Raw genomic sequence first — 14,670 nt, forward strand, 5'->3', positions numbered from 1 at the left:
GTTAATATAACACACGTTAATAAAATATTAAGAAACTGTACGCAACTTTTAAAATCTTAGTTTTAAGCCGTTGACTCTGTGGAATCAAACGATAGTTGCCATGTCCTACTGTGCAATGGTCTACCATACATACCAACATACATATAAATTCTCCAATTCTGGTATTTTTATAAATAAAATAAAGAAATGCGAACTACTTTTATTATAAGTAAAAAATGTTGGAGAAAATCTGATTACATTATTTATGAATAATAGTGTACTCTTGCCCGGAAAAAGTATTTTATGAGCAATTTTAATAAAACTACAATTTGTACAATAAATAAATAAAAAATCAGATAATAAAAAGTGAGCAGAACTGTATCAAATAAATTACCAATAAAACGTCTACAAATTAATAAAATAAATATTTTTGATAAAATTAATGGAATATCTATTTCTATAATTTATCTGTTATGCACACTTAATATCAACTTTAAACTTGAAATGATGGTAGAATATTTAAAATATTTCTGAAATATTAATTCAGAATTTCAATTGTAGAGAAATATTTTGAAGTAAGTGGCTACTTCGTTTTCCAAAAACCTAGCGGTACATTTGCGATGAAGATAGGAGTAGGATACAGTAACCGTCTTTGTTGTATCTTTGTTAAAAAATGCCTTCCGCGTCTGCAAAACTCGAAAAACAGGCCTCTACGGAGGCTGCTGAACCAATTAAACAAGGTATTACCATTATAGAACACAAAATTCGAAATCTGGAAAAAAGGAAGGTAAGTTAATAGAAATGTTATTATATTCAGAAACTGTCACTTGCAAGTAGTCGCCATGATATTCTAGAACTTAGCTTTTACCATGTGTTGTTAATTAAGTTCTGCTTCTGTTTTAACTTAAATTTATTTCGGAAAGTAGTAAAATTAGTGTATAATCATTTTTTTAAGTACTATTTTAATGTTCGTTTTTGTGATGTAATAATCTCTTAACTGCGCCGGTAGTCCACCAGATCGAAAGGCACTTTCACCGTTTTAAGTTAGTTGCTGTTTTTCCTAATTAATTTTATTTTTATAGTTAAAAGTCTATTTTTAATTTATTTATTATACATTTAAAGTATATGGCGATTAGCGTAGCAATTTCTAGTAGTGTATTACGTTTCTTTATATGTGGACAAGACGTTATAATCAGCATGGAATAAGTCACGTTATTTGGGATGGAAGATCTTTTTTAACATTACTTTTGTAAAAATTCAATTTTTTTCTTTAAATATTTCTAAAATTCATTTGTTAAATTTTTTTATAAATGTGTGCGTTAAGAATGCAGTTAAGGTTTGAATTAGTGATATATTACAGTAATTGGTAATAACTTTTTTATGTCGTAAACAGTTCATATTACGTGCATTTTGAGTTTTATTGCTTGTTAGTTAAAATAAATGACTAATAATCGAAGAGTAAAACTGTTGAAGTTAATCATTTCAGGTCTGTTAGTGTTTTTATTGCTTTGATTATCTAAGTTTTCTAACTGCATTACATAAATTAGGATTAGTATATTTGTGTATCCTTAATGTTTTTTTTTTATGTACAGGACCATTTCATGAATAAAGGTGTTAGAAAGAAAGTGTTTTCTTTATGAAATATAGCTGATCTGTATAGTTTCTGTTGTATATGTGTATTGTAATGATTTTTCCTCAAACTATTTCTAAACAAAAATAATAAAATGTTAAGAATAAATTAAAATCTAAGTAATACAATAAATACATTGTTAATATTAGTACAGATTGTATGCAGGCAAGGTTGAATTTAAGTTACTGTATACGAGACATATTTTTTCTGTTGCTTATTATTATAGTTTCAAAATTAAGTATGTAAGTATACGTATTTAAGGATATAACTGTAACCGTTGCAAGAATGTATATTTTTGTTTTTACTAAAGAATAAATTGCACTGTTCTAATTGCATTTTCTTATTCTTCCCATATTTTTATTTTTAAAAAAAATATGCAAAATCTAAGGTTCGAATTAGCATAGTCTATCAAACTTTATTTTTATGGTGTGTTTATTTGGTTTTGTTTTTTGAAATCATTAATATGTAAAATTATAGCCAGAAATACTTCATGTGATAACAGAATGTGTTAAAAGAAATATATAATAAATTTAAACATTAACAAAATTATTATTTCTTTGTTTATTTATTGTAAAGTTTAACTGTGACATCAGTATTGCACAATATTATGTTTTAAAGGTAAAGACCTTAAGTGTTTATATATATATATTTTTTTTTAAAGTAAATTATCTTTTTTACATAGACTCCCAGATGTATTTTCCTCAAAAAAATGTATAGGTATGTCATATTTTTAATGCTCAATTGGAGATTGTATCAAAGAAATATGGAAATTTGCTTAACATTGATTGAAATTTGAATGCTCAATTGGAGTTAATATCAAAGAAATATGGAAATTTACTTAATGTTGATTGAAGTTTTTGTTTTCTTTGTATTTTCTTTCCTGATGATAATTGTGCACTACCTTTCTTTCATTGTGATTGATTGGCAGCCTGCCTGTTACACCAAAATTTTAATTTTCTCAGATCTCCCCTATACATGTGAAATGTAAGTGCAATTACTTGAAGAAAAGAAAATTAAAGTGAGTGGTCATCCAAATTTATAGGCCTACATGCTATGACGCTGTGAATGATTTTGGAGATTGATATTAAATACTGTAAATTAAAAGTATTTATTTTATAATTTGTTTTTTTTATTTCTGCTAGCTAGAAATTCTTTTCAATTAAATGATTTAATAATTTATTTTTGTTAATGTTATTTGAAAAAACTCAAAAAATTTGCTTGAAATCTGTAAAGTATCTTGTAATTCATTTAAACAGTTTTTGTGTTAAATGCTTTTTGTTACAAACTTGTATTATTTTTAGAGTAGTATTTTGTAGTATTTTTTTGAAAAACATCAGTTTTGTTGCTTATATTATCGATATAAGTCAGAATCTTTATATTTATGATTCTATTGTTTGCTTACAATATTGGCAAACAATTCTATTGTTTGCCAGAATCACTTGGCTATCTAAATGATTCTTTCATCACTTGTTAATAGTTTTGAAAAAGGTTTTAGGTATAAATTTACCCAGATAACTACGTTATTGAGTGAGCATTTAGGCTGTACTTTATTCGCTTTTCTTTTATATTTTGAGTTGCTGATTGAATCATGTTTCTTGAGAGAGTAGCAGTATAATTGCGATTATGTAATTAGAAAATATAATTAATTTTGTTTTGATATCTCATTTTTTGAAAATCAGGTTAATTATTCATATGTTATCAAAAATTTAATTTAAAATGTTAATTTTTTGTAATTAAGTAACATGAAGCAAGTGGTTTTCATATGCAGTATATACAATCAGTATAACTCATATATTACTGAAATATGTTTTATATTGTAATTTCATTGAAAACTTGAGCAGAAGCTGATTAATTTAGTTTGTGCTGATTATTATGTTAGCCCATTATATCGATTTGCTATTTGTTTCCTTGTTTGTACAGGATTATATTAACTGCAAAATCTAATTAATTGAAATTGAAACATAATGAACCAATTACAGCGAGACGTATTAATTTATACAATATAAGTTGCAGCCATCTGCTGTGAGTTTCTTTAAATTATTTTGTACTAGAGGACTACCCGTTTTGAATAAAAATAGAATTTTAAACATTGTATTTGGTTTGAATACATTATTTTAATTAATGGAAATTTTTTTATGATCATTCCAAAGTTGTATTTTACCAACAAATTCAAACAAAAATTAAAACACTGAATTCCAACTTTTAACAGAATTGTTTTTAACATTAAGTAAAGTTATCTTTTTGGGGTAAAATCAATCATCTGTGATGACAGTGTTTTTCAAATACGGTTCTGTTATTAAGATTACAGAGCAATAGTTCATCTATTTAGGTAAACATCTTTCTACTTCCTATTATAAAAATTACAAATTATATTCTTCTAACAGTTTTTCAATCTGCTTAACATATGTTATATTTATAAACATTTACCCTTGATCTTTTTTTTATATTAGGTATATGTATGAGGCCAATTTATAAAATATATTCCATTAAACACGTAAAAGAAAAGGAAGAAATGCACTTTTTCACCTTGTAGGTACTATATGACAAGTAGTACAATTACAATAATTATAGAAACTTATCAACTTTTGAAAGGTGGCTAAAAGAAAAATAAAGCATAATTTACAATGCATCTAGAGTTTGAAATTGACATTGTGAAAAAAATTGGGTCTTAAATTTGGTTAAGCTGTAGACACATAGCTGTTCTCACTGAAGTATAGAGTTGTTCTTTAATAGCAATATTTTAACACAACAAAACAGAAGCAGAAATACTTGTTACCATTGAATTATTTTGTTGGAAAAGATCAAAACTGCAATGAATATGAGTACAACAACCAACTGTGGAGATACAACCGGAGAAATGTCATTTTTGTGATTGATGTATTCTCCAAAATAAAGAAAGACAAAGAACTCTTAATCAGTTTACTCATTGTTATTAGAAGTAACTTAATTAATTGTTCCAATGTTAATTTTTTCCAATCTACTGTGATTTTATTAAATTAATATTAAATTTGGTCCAATTGTACTTCAAAAATACAAACAAAAGAAATAATTTAAGAGATAAAAAGTATAATTTAAAGAAATATTTAAGGTAGCTTAAAACCTGAGAGTACAGTATAAAGTCTACAACAGTACAACACAAATCACTTGAAGTACTGGCAAATGACTTGGAAAATCATCTCTTCCTTTCACTGAGCAGTAGGTAATATTTACTAACCCTCCCGAGTTGGTCTAGTGATGAACACGTCTGCCCAAATCAGCTGATTTGGAAGTAGAGAGTTCCAGCGTTCGTCCTAGTAATGTCAGTTATTTTTATATAAATTTAAATACTAGGTTATGGATACTGGTGTTCTTTGGTGGTTGGGTTTCAATTAACCACACATCTCAGGAATGGTCGAACTGAGACTGTACAAGACTACACTTTATTTACACTTATACATATTATCCTCATTCATCCTATGAAGTAATATCCGAACAGTAATTACCAGAAGCTAAACAGGAAAAAGATGCTAATATTTACTACTACTGTATATGTGTTGGTAAATGTGTTTGTATATATTGCAGAACAACTGCATGATGTATCAGTTCGATTTAGTGCTTCAGTCAAAACAGCTATGTGTGTTAATGGCTTTATTATAAAAAAGTTGAAGTTAAAATCAGTTTACTTTTGTTTATGTTCATATAGACTTTTAGAGGGGTGTTTTTCATATAGAGAAAAGGCATCCATAGATTTCATTAAAACAATTTCAAAAAAATTTAGTTAAGATGTGGGCATTTATCTTTACCCATATCAAATTTTAGGTGCAATGGTGGTTTTAGCTATTGTTTCAGGAATTGTGGGTTTTTATAGAAAGGAATAACTAGTTTCATTTATATTGTTATCTTTATATATCATTGAATTATCTCTTATGTCAGGTCTGTATTGTATAGGGTAATACTGTTAACACTTAAGAGTGCTGGTCCCGTCATTTGACAGGATGGCTCAACTACCGAGAAATGCGGATCACAGCATTTGACGAACTTTGTATTTTCATGTTATTAAATGTAATATAATGTCAAAAGACTGAATTCATTCAGTTCTAATACATACTGTGTAGTTTTTGGTACGTAAATTCACAGTTAGATTGCATTTTTGTAATATCGATGTGAGTCATAACTGAGATTGATGTTATCGTGTTTGTTTATGTTTTGTGAATTAGTAAATTACTATTTTGTTTACGTTGATATAAAAGTTGCAATGGCTAATAGTTCTTATGATAATTGATGTTTTTTGTGATCTTCAAAGTGGTGATGAAGATATTCCTTTTGATGATGTGGATTTTGTAAATGAAGATGACAGTAATAGTACAGGTAAGAAAATTTTGGTAAGTAACCTAAATTAGTTTTATTTTTCAGGTTGTTAGTAAATTTTTCTTTAAATATCATTTCCTTTTAATTTGAATTATTTTGTTTCCATTACGTTTTTTTTTTTTTTTTGTAAATAACATGTAAAAGCTTAGGCCTTCCTGTGGAAAAAAACCTAAAACTATATACATATAAAAGAATAACCTCAATCTGTTTGCTTTTTGTAACTTTTCTGTCCAGTATCATGCCAAACTGAGTATGTAGTAGTAAAACACCTACATTTATAAATGAATAGTCTGCATTTATCTGCACTTACCTACATCTATTTTTCATATGTTTTTTAATATGACAATTTGTAACAAACAAATTATTAGCCATTCATTTGAATTGTTTTGTTTTCATTCATAAAAATATTGTCTTATTTTTACATGTTATTGCCAGAAAAATACTATAGCCCTCATTCATAAAATACTTTGTTTATTTTTTATTATGTTTATTAAAATTGTTTCAATATGTTTATTTTATTTTTTTCACAGCTTCTGAAGAAAGTGAAGTTAATCAGAACAGGACACAAGTTGTTGGAAGTGAGGGTGGTTGGAAACTGTAGATAAGATACCTGATATGATGTGGTGATTATGAAATGATTGATGTTCCTCAGTTGGACAGTGAAGAGTTTGGTTTCGGAAATTTTTTTATTATATTGGTTATGATTTGCTTCATTTTTTGAAGCAACAAAATAACCTCTATGTGCAGCAGAAAAATTATCACCTGGCTGTAGGATGAGTAAATGGAAGACTTTCCACTATAGCTGAAAATTTCTATCTATAATGCTACACATGTCCATCGATAGAAAGCCACAGATATCTGACCACTGGTCCAAAAATCCTGTGGTATCGTGCAATTATTGCCCTAATCTTTTGAGTAGGGACAGATTTTTATTGATTATGGGTAATTTTCACATAAACAATAGTATTGCTTTTGTGCCTAGTACTTGACATGATAGTTTACATAAAATGCGTCCATTACTTGATGCCTTACAGAAAAAATTTCAAAAAGCGTACCTTCTTGGAGAAAATAAAACCTTAGATGATGGGATGTGTAACTTTTGCAGTAGGCTGTACTTCAGTACATGCCTAAAAAGCCCAGCAAATACGGCATCAAACTGTTTATGTTATCAAGTCTACTAGTGGTTATATTTGCAATTTTAATGTATACAGTGGACAAAGTAATACCATAGTTGATTTGACTATAAATTCGCTTGGCTCTGGCAAAAAACTGTTTAGTGGGCACAGCAATAAAAAACCGAAAGGGCATACCACTTGGCTGTGAAACAAAACACTAGGAAGCAGCATAGACAAGTGTTTCGTAGGAAAGATAATATTCTTTTGTTACTCTGGAAAAAAATGTGTTCATGATTTCTACAAGACATAAGGCTGATTTGCTTACATACAAAAACAGGTTTGGAAGAGAGGTAACCAAACCAGCTTGTGTAATTAGTTATAATAAAAATAACTTTGGTGTCAATTTGCCAGACCAGAGGATGTCATATGGGGGCTAATGAACATAGGTCCATCAAGTGGTGGCGGAAACTGGCTTCTCACATTATTCTAATGTATATGGTCAATTCTTGTATTTTGTGTAACCATGTAACTAAGAAAAAACTTAGTACAAGCCATTTCATAAAGAATTTGTACTTGGAACTTTGTATGTCCAAAGAAGAACAAAGTTAGCCAAACTCAGCTGAGTAGACTTGCTATAGGAAAACACTTTTTAGAAAAAATTCCTGTACCTCCAGGAAAAAAAGATGTCAAAGAATGTGCAAAGTCTGCTCTGAAAAGGGGGACAAAAGAATGTGGGAAGGCAACCAGAAAAGACATCATATCATTGCTGTGATTGTAAAGTGGCGTTATGCAAAGAGCCTTGTTTCAAATTGTTTCATTCAAAAAAAATTATCTATAATTGCATTTTTGTTTTCCAAACTAAGTTAATATATTTTAGTGATAGTGTAGTTTTAAAATAAAGAAATAAACATTAATGTCTGTGACAGTGAAAGTGTAAAGAAAGTGAGAGCCACATGCCTAAAAATTCTTTTTTCATATTAAAAACATGCTTCGGAAAATACACTATCTATTTATTCATGGTATTACAACTGCATACTATATATACCATCTATAACTAGAAGTTGTAAGGATTCCAGTCGTATAACTACCAATTTTATATCTATTCTAGATATAATTTCAAATATTGACAAAAACTGTCAGCATTCTATAAACGAGCTCCTTTTTATGCCCTAGCACTCAGGTTTATAACTTCCCTCTCCAATTAACAGGCATCATGTTAACATTTTTATTTTGGTACTGAGGTGTTCAGTACAATTCTTACCACATTCTCTGGGCATTGATTTGAGTTTTTTTATGGTAGTTTATTTGATATGACTTTTCTGCCATTTTTTTTTCTTTTCACCAAAAATATCAGGATACTGTAAATTGGTGAATAACATGTGCTGCATTGTATGTTCTTATTGAACATATAAGTTAAATGAACTTTATTTACAGGATAATAATATTTTTCTCATCTTAGCAATAGTATAATTGCTTTATTTTTTAAATAAATTATTAGATTTCCATGTAATTATGTATTTAATTTCAGTTAATTTACAATTATATGAATTGTAGACACTTAGTGTTTGATTTTATCTGTAAAGAAATGTGCAGGCCAGAAAAAACTTGTAAATGCAGGTTTTCCAATTATGGCTAAATATTCAGATTATTTCTTCCTAAGTAATAGTAGTGGTGGTAGTAGTAGTAGTAGTACTTTTTTTTTATATGAATGAAAGTACACTTTATGGTTGGAGACCTTAAAATGTTAAACTCTTGTCCTCACTTTCTTGGCAACCATCCTCTAGCCAACAATAACATTCTAGGTTAGAATTTTTGGGTTGTAAAAATGAAAAAACAGCCATTCACAGTTTTCAGTAACACTCATAATGACCACCTCTGTTTTAAAAAATTGTTAATATAACATGAATTACTCGATATATTAATAGGTATTGACCTGTTCAGTTATGTATTTTTGTCACCAACCAATAAGAATAAGTATATTTAAATTCTCTAGCGTAGCACTCATGAAGAGTGAGATTTCTGTGAGAGAAAATATTTTAATTTTATCTTTTTGTGGAAAACAATTTATTCTTTGATTTGGTGGTAAAGCTTGCCAATCTACACAGATTAATATAAATTATTTTATATAACTATTTTCAAGCCTTTTTTTTTAATATTTATGTGAAACAACCTATAAACCTACATATCACATTATGATTTCAGTATATGTTGGAGATTGCACCTTGCCAAGTATGGTTAATATAATTCATACTATGTAATTTTTAGTATTTTAAATTCGCATCTAATGCTTAAAACTGTTAAACTGTAAGGTTAAAGTGGAGATATCATAATTTTGAGAAAAGAGGTTGTGAAATTGTTAATATGGTTTCAATAAAATGCAAAATCATAGTTATTAAGGAAATGGAAAAAAATGAATTTTTAGTTTTGAAGTTTTTGGTATTTTTTCGGAATCTGACAGCCAATTTAATTATCAAAATCAAAACTTATATTTTGACAATACAAACTACAACTTTTTTTCAGTTAAACAGAAACAAATTCACTAATATGTTGAATCATTACTTCAAAAATATCTTCATTTCTGTATCTATGTCTTAAAAATTCACATAAATAGGAATCCATTAATTCACTGGTTGTTCCTTTTTATTTTGTTTGGCATACATCCACAAATTATCATTATTTTGTGTATGTACCTCTGTCTCAGGAACTACAAAATTCTCAGAATGGTTCACGGTGAGGTGTTAAAGTTAGTCCTTCAAAGGAGGAATATTGTAAGATTTTTATTTATCAGATATAATTATTGAACCTTTTTCAATACAAGCTTTAATTATAATTAGTAAAGTATCTTTCGTATGATCCAGAATAGCATACATAAAACACTGAAATCCACTGGTTTGGGAGAATTCTTCCTCTCTTGTATTTTTGTTTTGAGAAAGAAGACTCTTCTATCTCCCCTGTCATATCGGAACTGCTAATTTTTATCGAATTTTTCAATAGGTTAACTGCACAAACTTCAAGCAAATAGTTCTTCCAAATAGTGATACTTTCAGTTTGCATGTTTAATGCTTTGAGACAAAATTTAGTTGTTGCATTTTCATTAACCCAGCAATAAATAAACAAAATAACTTTTCCAACTGTTAAATTGCTGTCTTCTATCCATGCATCATTTCTTACATGTATATTTTGACGACATGATCATTTATTGCTCAACCAACGAATACTGTTTAATTTAATTTAATTTTCGTGCTTATTTTTACAATATCTTACAATGTGCAATATTTTTCTTGTAAAAATTTCACTTGTTTTTTCAGGACTATTAACATGTTGAATAATTTAAGCAAAAGTGTACAGAGTCATTCTATTCAGTGACATAATAAAAATTGCAATATAAAATTGAAAAAAGTGACTCTCTATTTTAGAAATTATAAATATAATTTAATCAAATTTAACCTACGCTTCACTAACCTTGACTAATAACAGTAATTAATGTTTTGATAATTTAAATAATAAATTTGGTACTTTTCAGTTTTGTTTACTGCTTCTTAAAAAGTAATAATTCATCTATTAAAATAAAAAATTGAAAAAAGTGGTCGTGGGATTCTGAAAAAGAACAACTTTTTTAAACATATTCAACTACAGATTAGTTAAAGACAAACTTTATTCTAATAAAAAAAAAAATTGATTTAATTTTTTGTATTTAAGATTACATAATAAATTATAACACTGATAGACCAAAAAAAAATTTTTTAATGTTTCTCTTTAGTTTGATAAAATTTCTTGAATTGCTTTTTTTGCATACACTACCAGATCTGTAAATACAATTTTTCTATCACCCTTAGTTTTAAATAAATAATTACAATAATAAATAATAATTATGCTTTAAAAAAAATTATGGGAAAATATAGTTAAAATTTGTAAAATTTATAGTTTTGCATGGTCATACCTGTGTTATAATGATTTTGTTGATGCTTTTCTTTTGTAAATAGCCCCAGGCATATCCTGAATTAATGTCCTACAATAATCTGCCAGCATGTTAGTATTTAATTTCCCTTTATAGCGGCTTCCCATCACTGAAATTTCCATGGAAACGTTCACCATGTTTGTCACTTAACGTCTCCAAGGTTGTCCAGGAAAAAATCCAGATGCGAGTGGAGGAAATATATTTTCAAAGACATTACATCTCATAGCACTGTATGAAGTAAGAAGTTGATTAACAATATTGTGGTAATTGTTGAATTTTTGTTTGCCGAGAAAAGTTTTGCAAATGTCTGTAAATGAAGCCCCAAGCTGCACATTCTACATTATTTAACATTGTGTTAAATACATCATCTTTGACCAACTCTTTTATTTGAAGACCAACAAATATTCCTTCTTTAATTTTTACTTCGCTTACGTTTGGAAATTTCTGCCTGATATACAAAAATTCAGGACTGTCCATTACTTTTACAGAAATTGTCATTACTCCTAGCTTGATATGGAGAGGGGGTAACAATTTTTTTGGGTTCAACTAATGGCTCGTGAATAATATTTTTCCCATTTGGAGTTAAATTGCCTCATTTCTTTCACTCTTTTGATAATGTTTATCCCTTGCTTGGCTGTCCCATTTGGAAAGACATGTACTTAGTATAGCCAAACTGAATGTCTAACAAAATTCAAATCATCACATATGTTCCAGCTATGTTTTTTATAATTTATTTTTTCAAGAACGTCTTTCATCACATCATATGTCTCTTTCAAATTAATACCGTAAGCAATTTTTATTGAATGATATTTGTTACCGTTGTGTAGTAGAACCACTTTTAAACTATACTAGGATCAATCTATGAAAAGGCGCCAGTCCTCAGGTTTATGATCTTGTCCTAAGTGCAACATAAGCTCATCAGTATTTGTGCAATAAACCAAATTATTTTCATTGATGAAGTAATGAGAAAGATCTTTTTGTCGGCTTTGAAAGCGTGGAATTTTTTTTGAGTAAATTCCGACCTTGCAGTCGTGTTCATCTTGATTTTTTGATAAATTTAATTCCCTAACCAAGTCATTTAATTCACCTTGTTATATAAGATGTGGCTTATTGGAAGCTAATTCAAAATCAAAATCATTGTTCTCTTCTTCTGTACTGCCCGATTCTTTATCGCTGCTTTCGAAACATACACAGGTGGCTCAGGAACTGGAATTATTTCACTGTGAGGTACAGGCGTGATTGCAGACTGCAATGAAGGATATTTTAGAGTATGTTTAGATTTTTAGAAATTCCAGACAGACTTTTTAAGCAAAAGTAACAATCAATTACATGATCCTTTGGTTCACACCAAACCATAGGTACACCAAATGGTAAAACCTTCTGTGTACCTTCCAGCCATACTCTTAAATATACAGAACAATTATTGCATACTATACGAGGAGCCCACGTCTTATCCGGATCACCAATTTTACACTGAAAGTACAAATGATAATTTTTTTTTTAATTAAAGGTGTAATGTTTTATTCCATTTGATTTTATGGTAAACTCGCCACATATATAACAAAATGCATCCACATCATTTACACAATTTCGAGGCATTATGACACTGCACTGTTAGCAGCAAACTTAAGACAGCTATAACACTAAACAAAATTAATTCATTCCTAAATTCAGTACTTAATACAAACAACACAGCTGTATTTTCAGCTACATGTTTTGATCTGCACAGACATCATTAATCTTGTCCATGAAGGCTCACTCTTCAGCATTAGATATGATGTCATAATATGTGACTATGATATGATTTAATTCTTTGTCTAGTATTATAGCTTACAAATTATCGTAACAAGTTAACAAATAAAAAATAAGCTAACAAAATACAATGTAGGAGCTTAAAATGCTAACTATATATTGAAAAATGAAAAAATCCTTAAATTAAAATTTAGAAATTTTTCAAAAATGGTGGGTTTACAGAATGTTTTAATTTCTTTTTTTACGTTTCAAGTTATCATGTTGAAATAAACATTTCTTATTTGAAACATTTGTAAATATAAAATTTTAACTATGTAGAATTTTACCCGTATGTGGCATAATTACATCTCAAAATGTTAAATGATGTCATTAAAATTTCTGATTTTGAATGTTGTTTTTTTTTAGAAGAATAAGGGTATCAGATGAGACTGGTTAAATGCATCTATTGCTTAAACCAGCCACTTATCTTCTTTTATTTTTTAGGAGATAAACCATAAAATGTATGAAATCTTTTTTGAGATATAATATCTCAAAAAGGGATAGATACTTAACATTCTTCGTGATTATGCAGTCTTAGGAATTATACCTGCAGTAAAAATTTTGAATTAATTTTCTAATTGTGTATCATCTAAATATAGAAAAATTTAATTTATGAGTTAAAATGATAAAATAAGAAAAATTGTAAACCTATTGAAATTCTTATTATTATTGTAAAAATAGAAAATGCATTGTTAATATAAAAATAATAAAATAGCGGTGAATTGTAAGGTTCTAAAGGGTAGGGAAACTAGTAGAAATAATAGACTGACATGGCATAAGATTTAGTGACATATTTAAATGTTCATAAATAACTTGGTACATCTTGAGGTTTTATATGTATTTTTTAAATGATTGTTACATTTTCTTTTAAATATTTGTTTTAAGATATTTATGTTCATTTATCACTAAATGCTATTTAATTTTAATAAATGTGAAATATATTGAAGTATGCCAATTTTTTGGTGCATCACTACTACTTAATTCCTTAGGTGCAGGTGCAGGTGCAGCTCCATATATCAGTCTTTTCTATTAATAATGCATCTAGATACATTTACAAGTACAAAGTCTTTTACGTCTGAGACTTAGTGTTACAATCCTTAAAAAAATGCTTGGTTCTAAGTAAAGATTTATGCAGTATAATTTGTTAGTACAATTTCATGGTTTTTTTTTTTGTGGAGGTAACTAATTGATTGATATTATGAAAATGTGGAACATTTAAAAAAAAAAAATGATTATTTGAACATAACTGTAACAGAAAAAAGTAATAAAACTTTAAAGTAATTCTGATTGTTGGACAGAAGTCCTGTGTTTTATCACATTGGTAATGTCTTGCAAAAGTAATTATTTTTAAAAAAATCTAGCAACATTCATTTGTAGAGATGTTGAATGGATTGATCCGCCAACAATTCTTAAAATTCAAAGAGAACCGAATGTGACTAATTTTTATCATTAATGAATATATGTATAAAACAAAGAAAGAATTGTGTGCAAGTCTTATATGAAGTGGCATATGATGTTTGAATCCTACCTGCTAAGTATGTAGGGATTTAAAATAAATAGAAACTTAATAGCTTTGATTTAGTATACTATCTTTCCTGCTACTGCACTTCACTTTTTCCTCCTCTCAGAAAGAAGGTTTGATCATCAGAGAAATTTTTTGTTTACATGTTGATCTATTCTTGCTAAGTAACAGTGATCTCATTTGAGTCATTTGTTCTTCTCTCCCTAAAGTTCCTTAAGTGGGCTGAAAGTTCCTAAAGATGCTAGCCTGGTGCAGTTATATTGAGATTTGGAGTAACACATCCCACTTGAGTTGTTGCAACTGTTTCATAATTGAACCAAGTACTGTG

At 28.3% G+C, this 14,670-nt stretch overlaps 1 protein-coding gene across 1 annotated transcript in view; it reads left to right on the forward strand.

The window, feature by feature from the left end:
* Nucleotides 1-582: 582 nt before the first annotated feature.
* The window catches only part of Capr (Cell cycle associated protein caprin family member), a 57,229-nt gene continuing 43,141 nt past the window's right edge, over nucleotides 583-14,670 (forward strand). The window contains exon 1 of the mRNA XM_075355950.1: nucleotides 583-766. Within this exon, the coding sequence (XP_075212065.1) occupies nucleotides 653-766 (114 nt within the window). The 5' untranslated portion in view covers nucleotides 583-652. The remainder of the gene's footprint in view (nucleotides 767-14,670) is intronic.

This window comes from Lycorma delicatula, chromosome 2 (genome assembly GCF_047948215.1).
Source record: "Lycorma delicatula isolate Av1 chromosome 2, ASM4794821v1, whole genome shotgun sequence".
Classification (NCBI taxonomy): domain Eukaryota; kingdom Metazoa; phylum Arthropoda; class Insecta; order Hemiptera; family Fulgoridae; genus Lycorma; species Lycorma delicatula.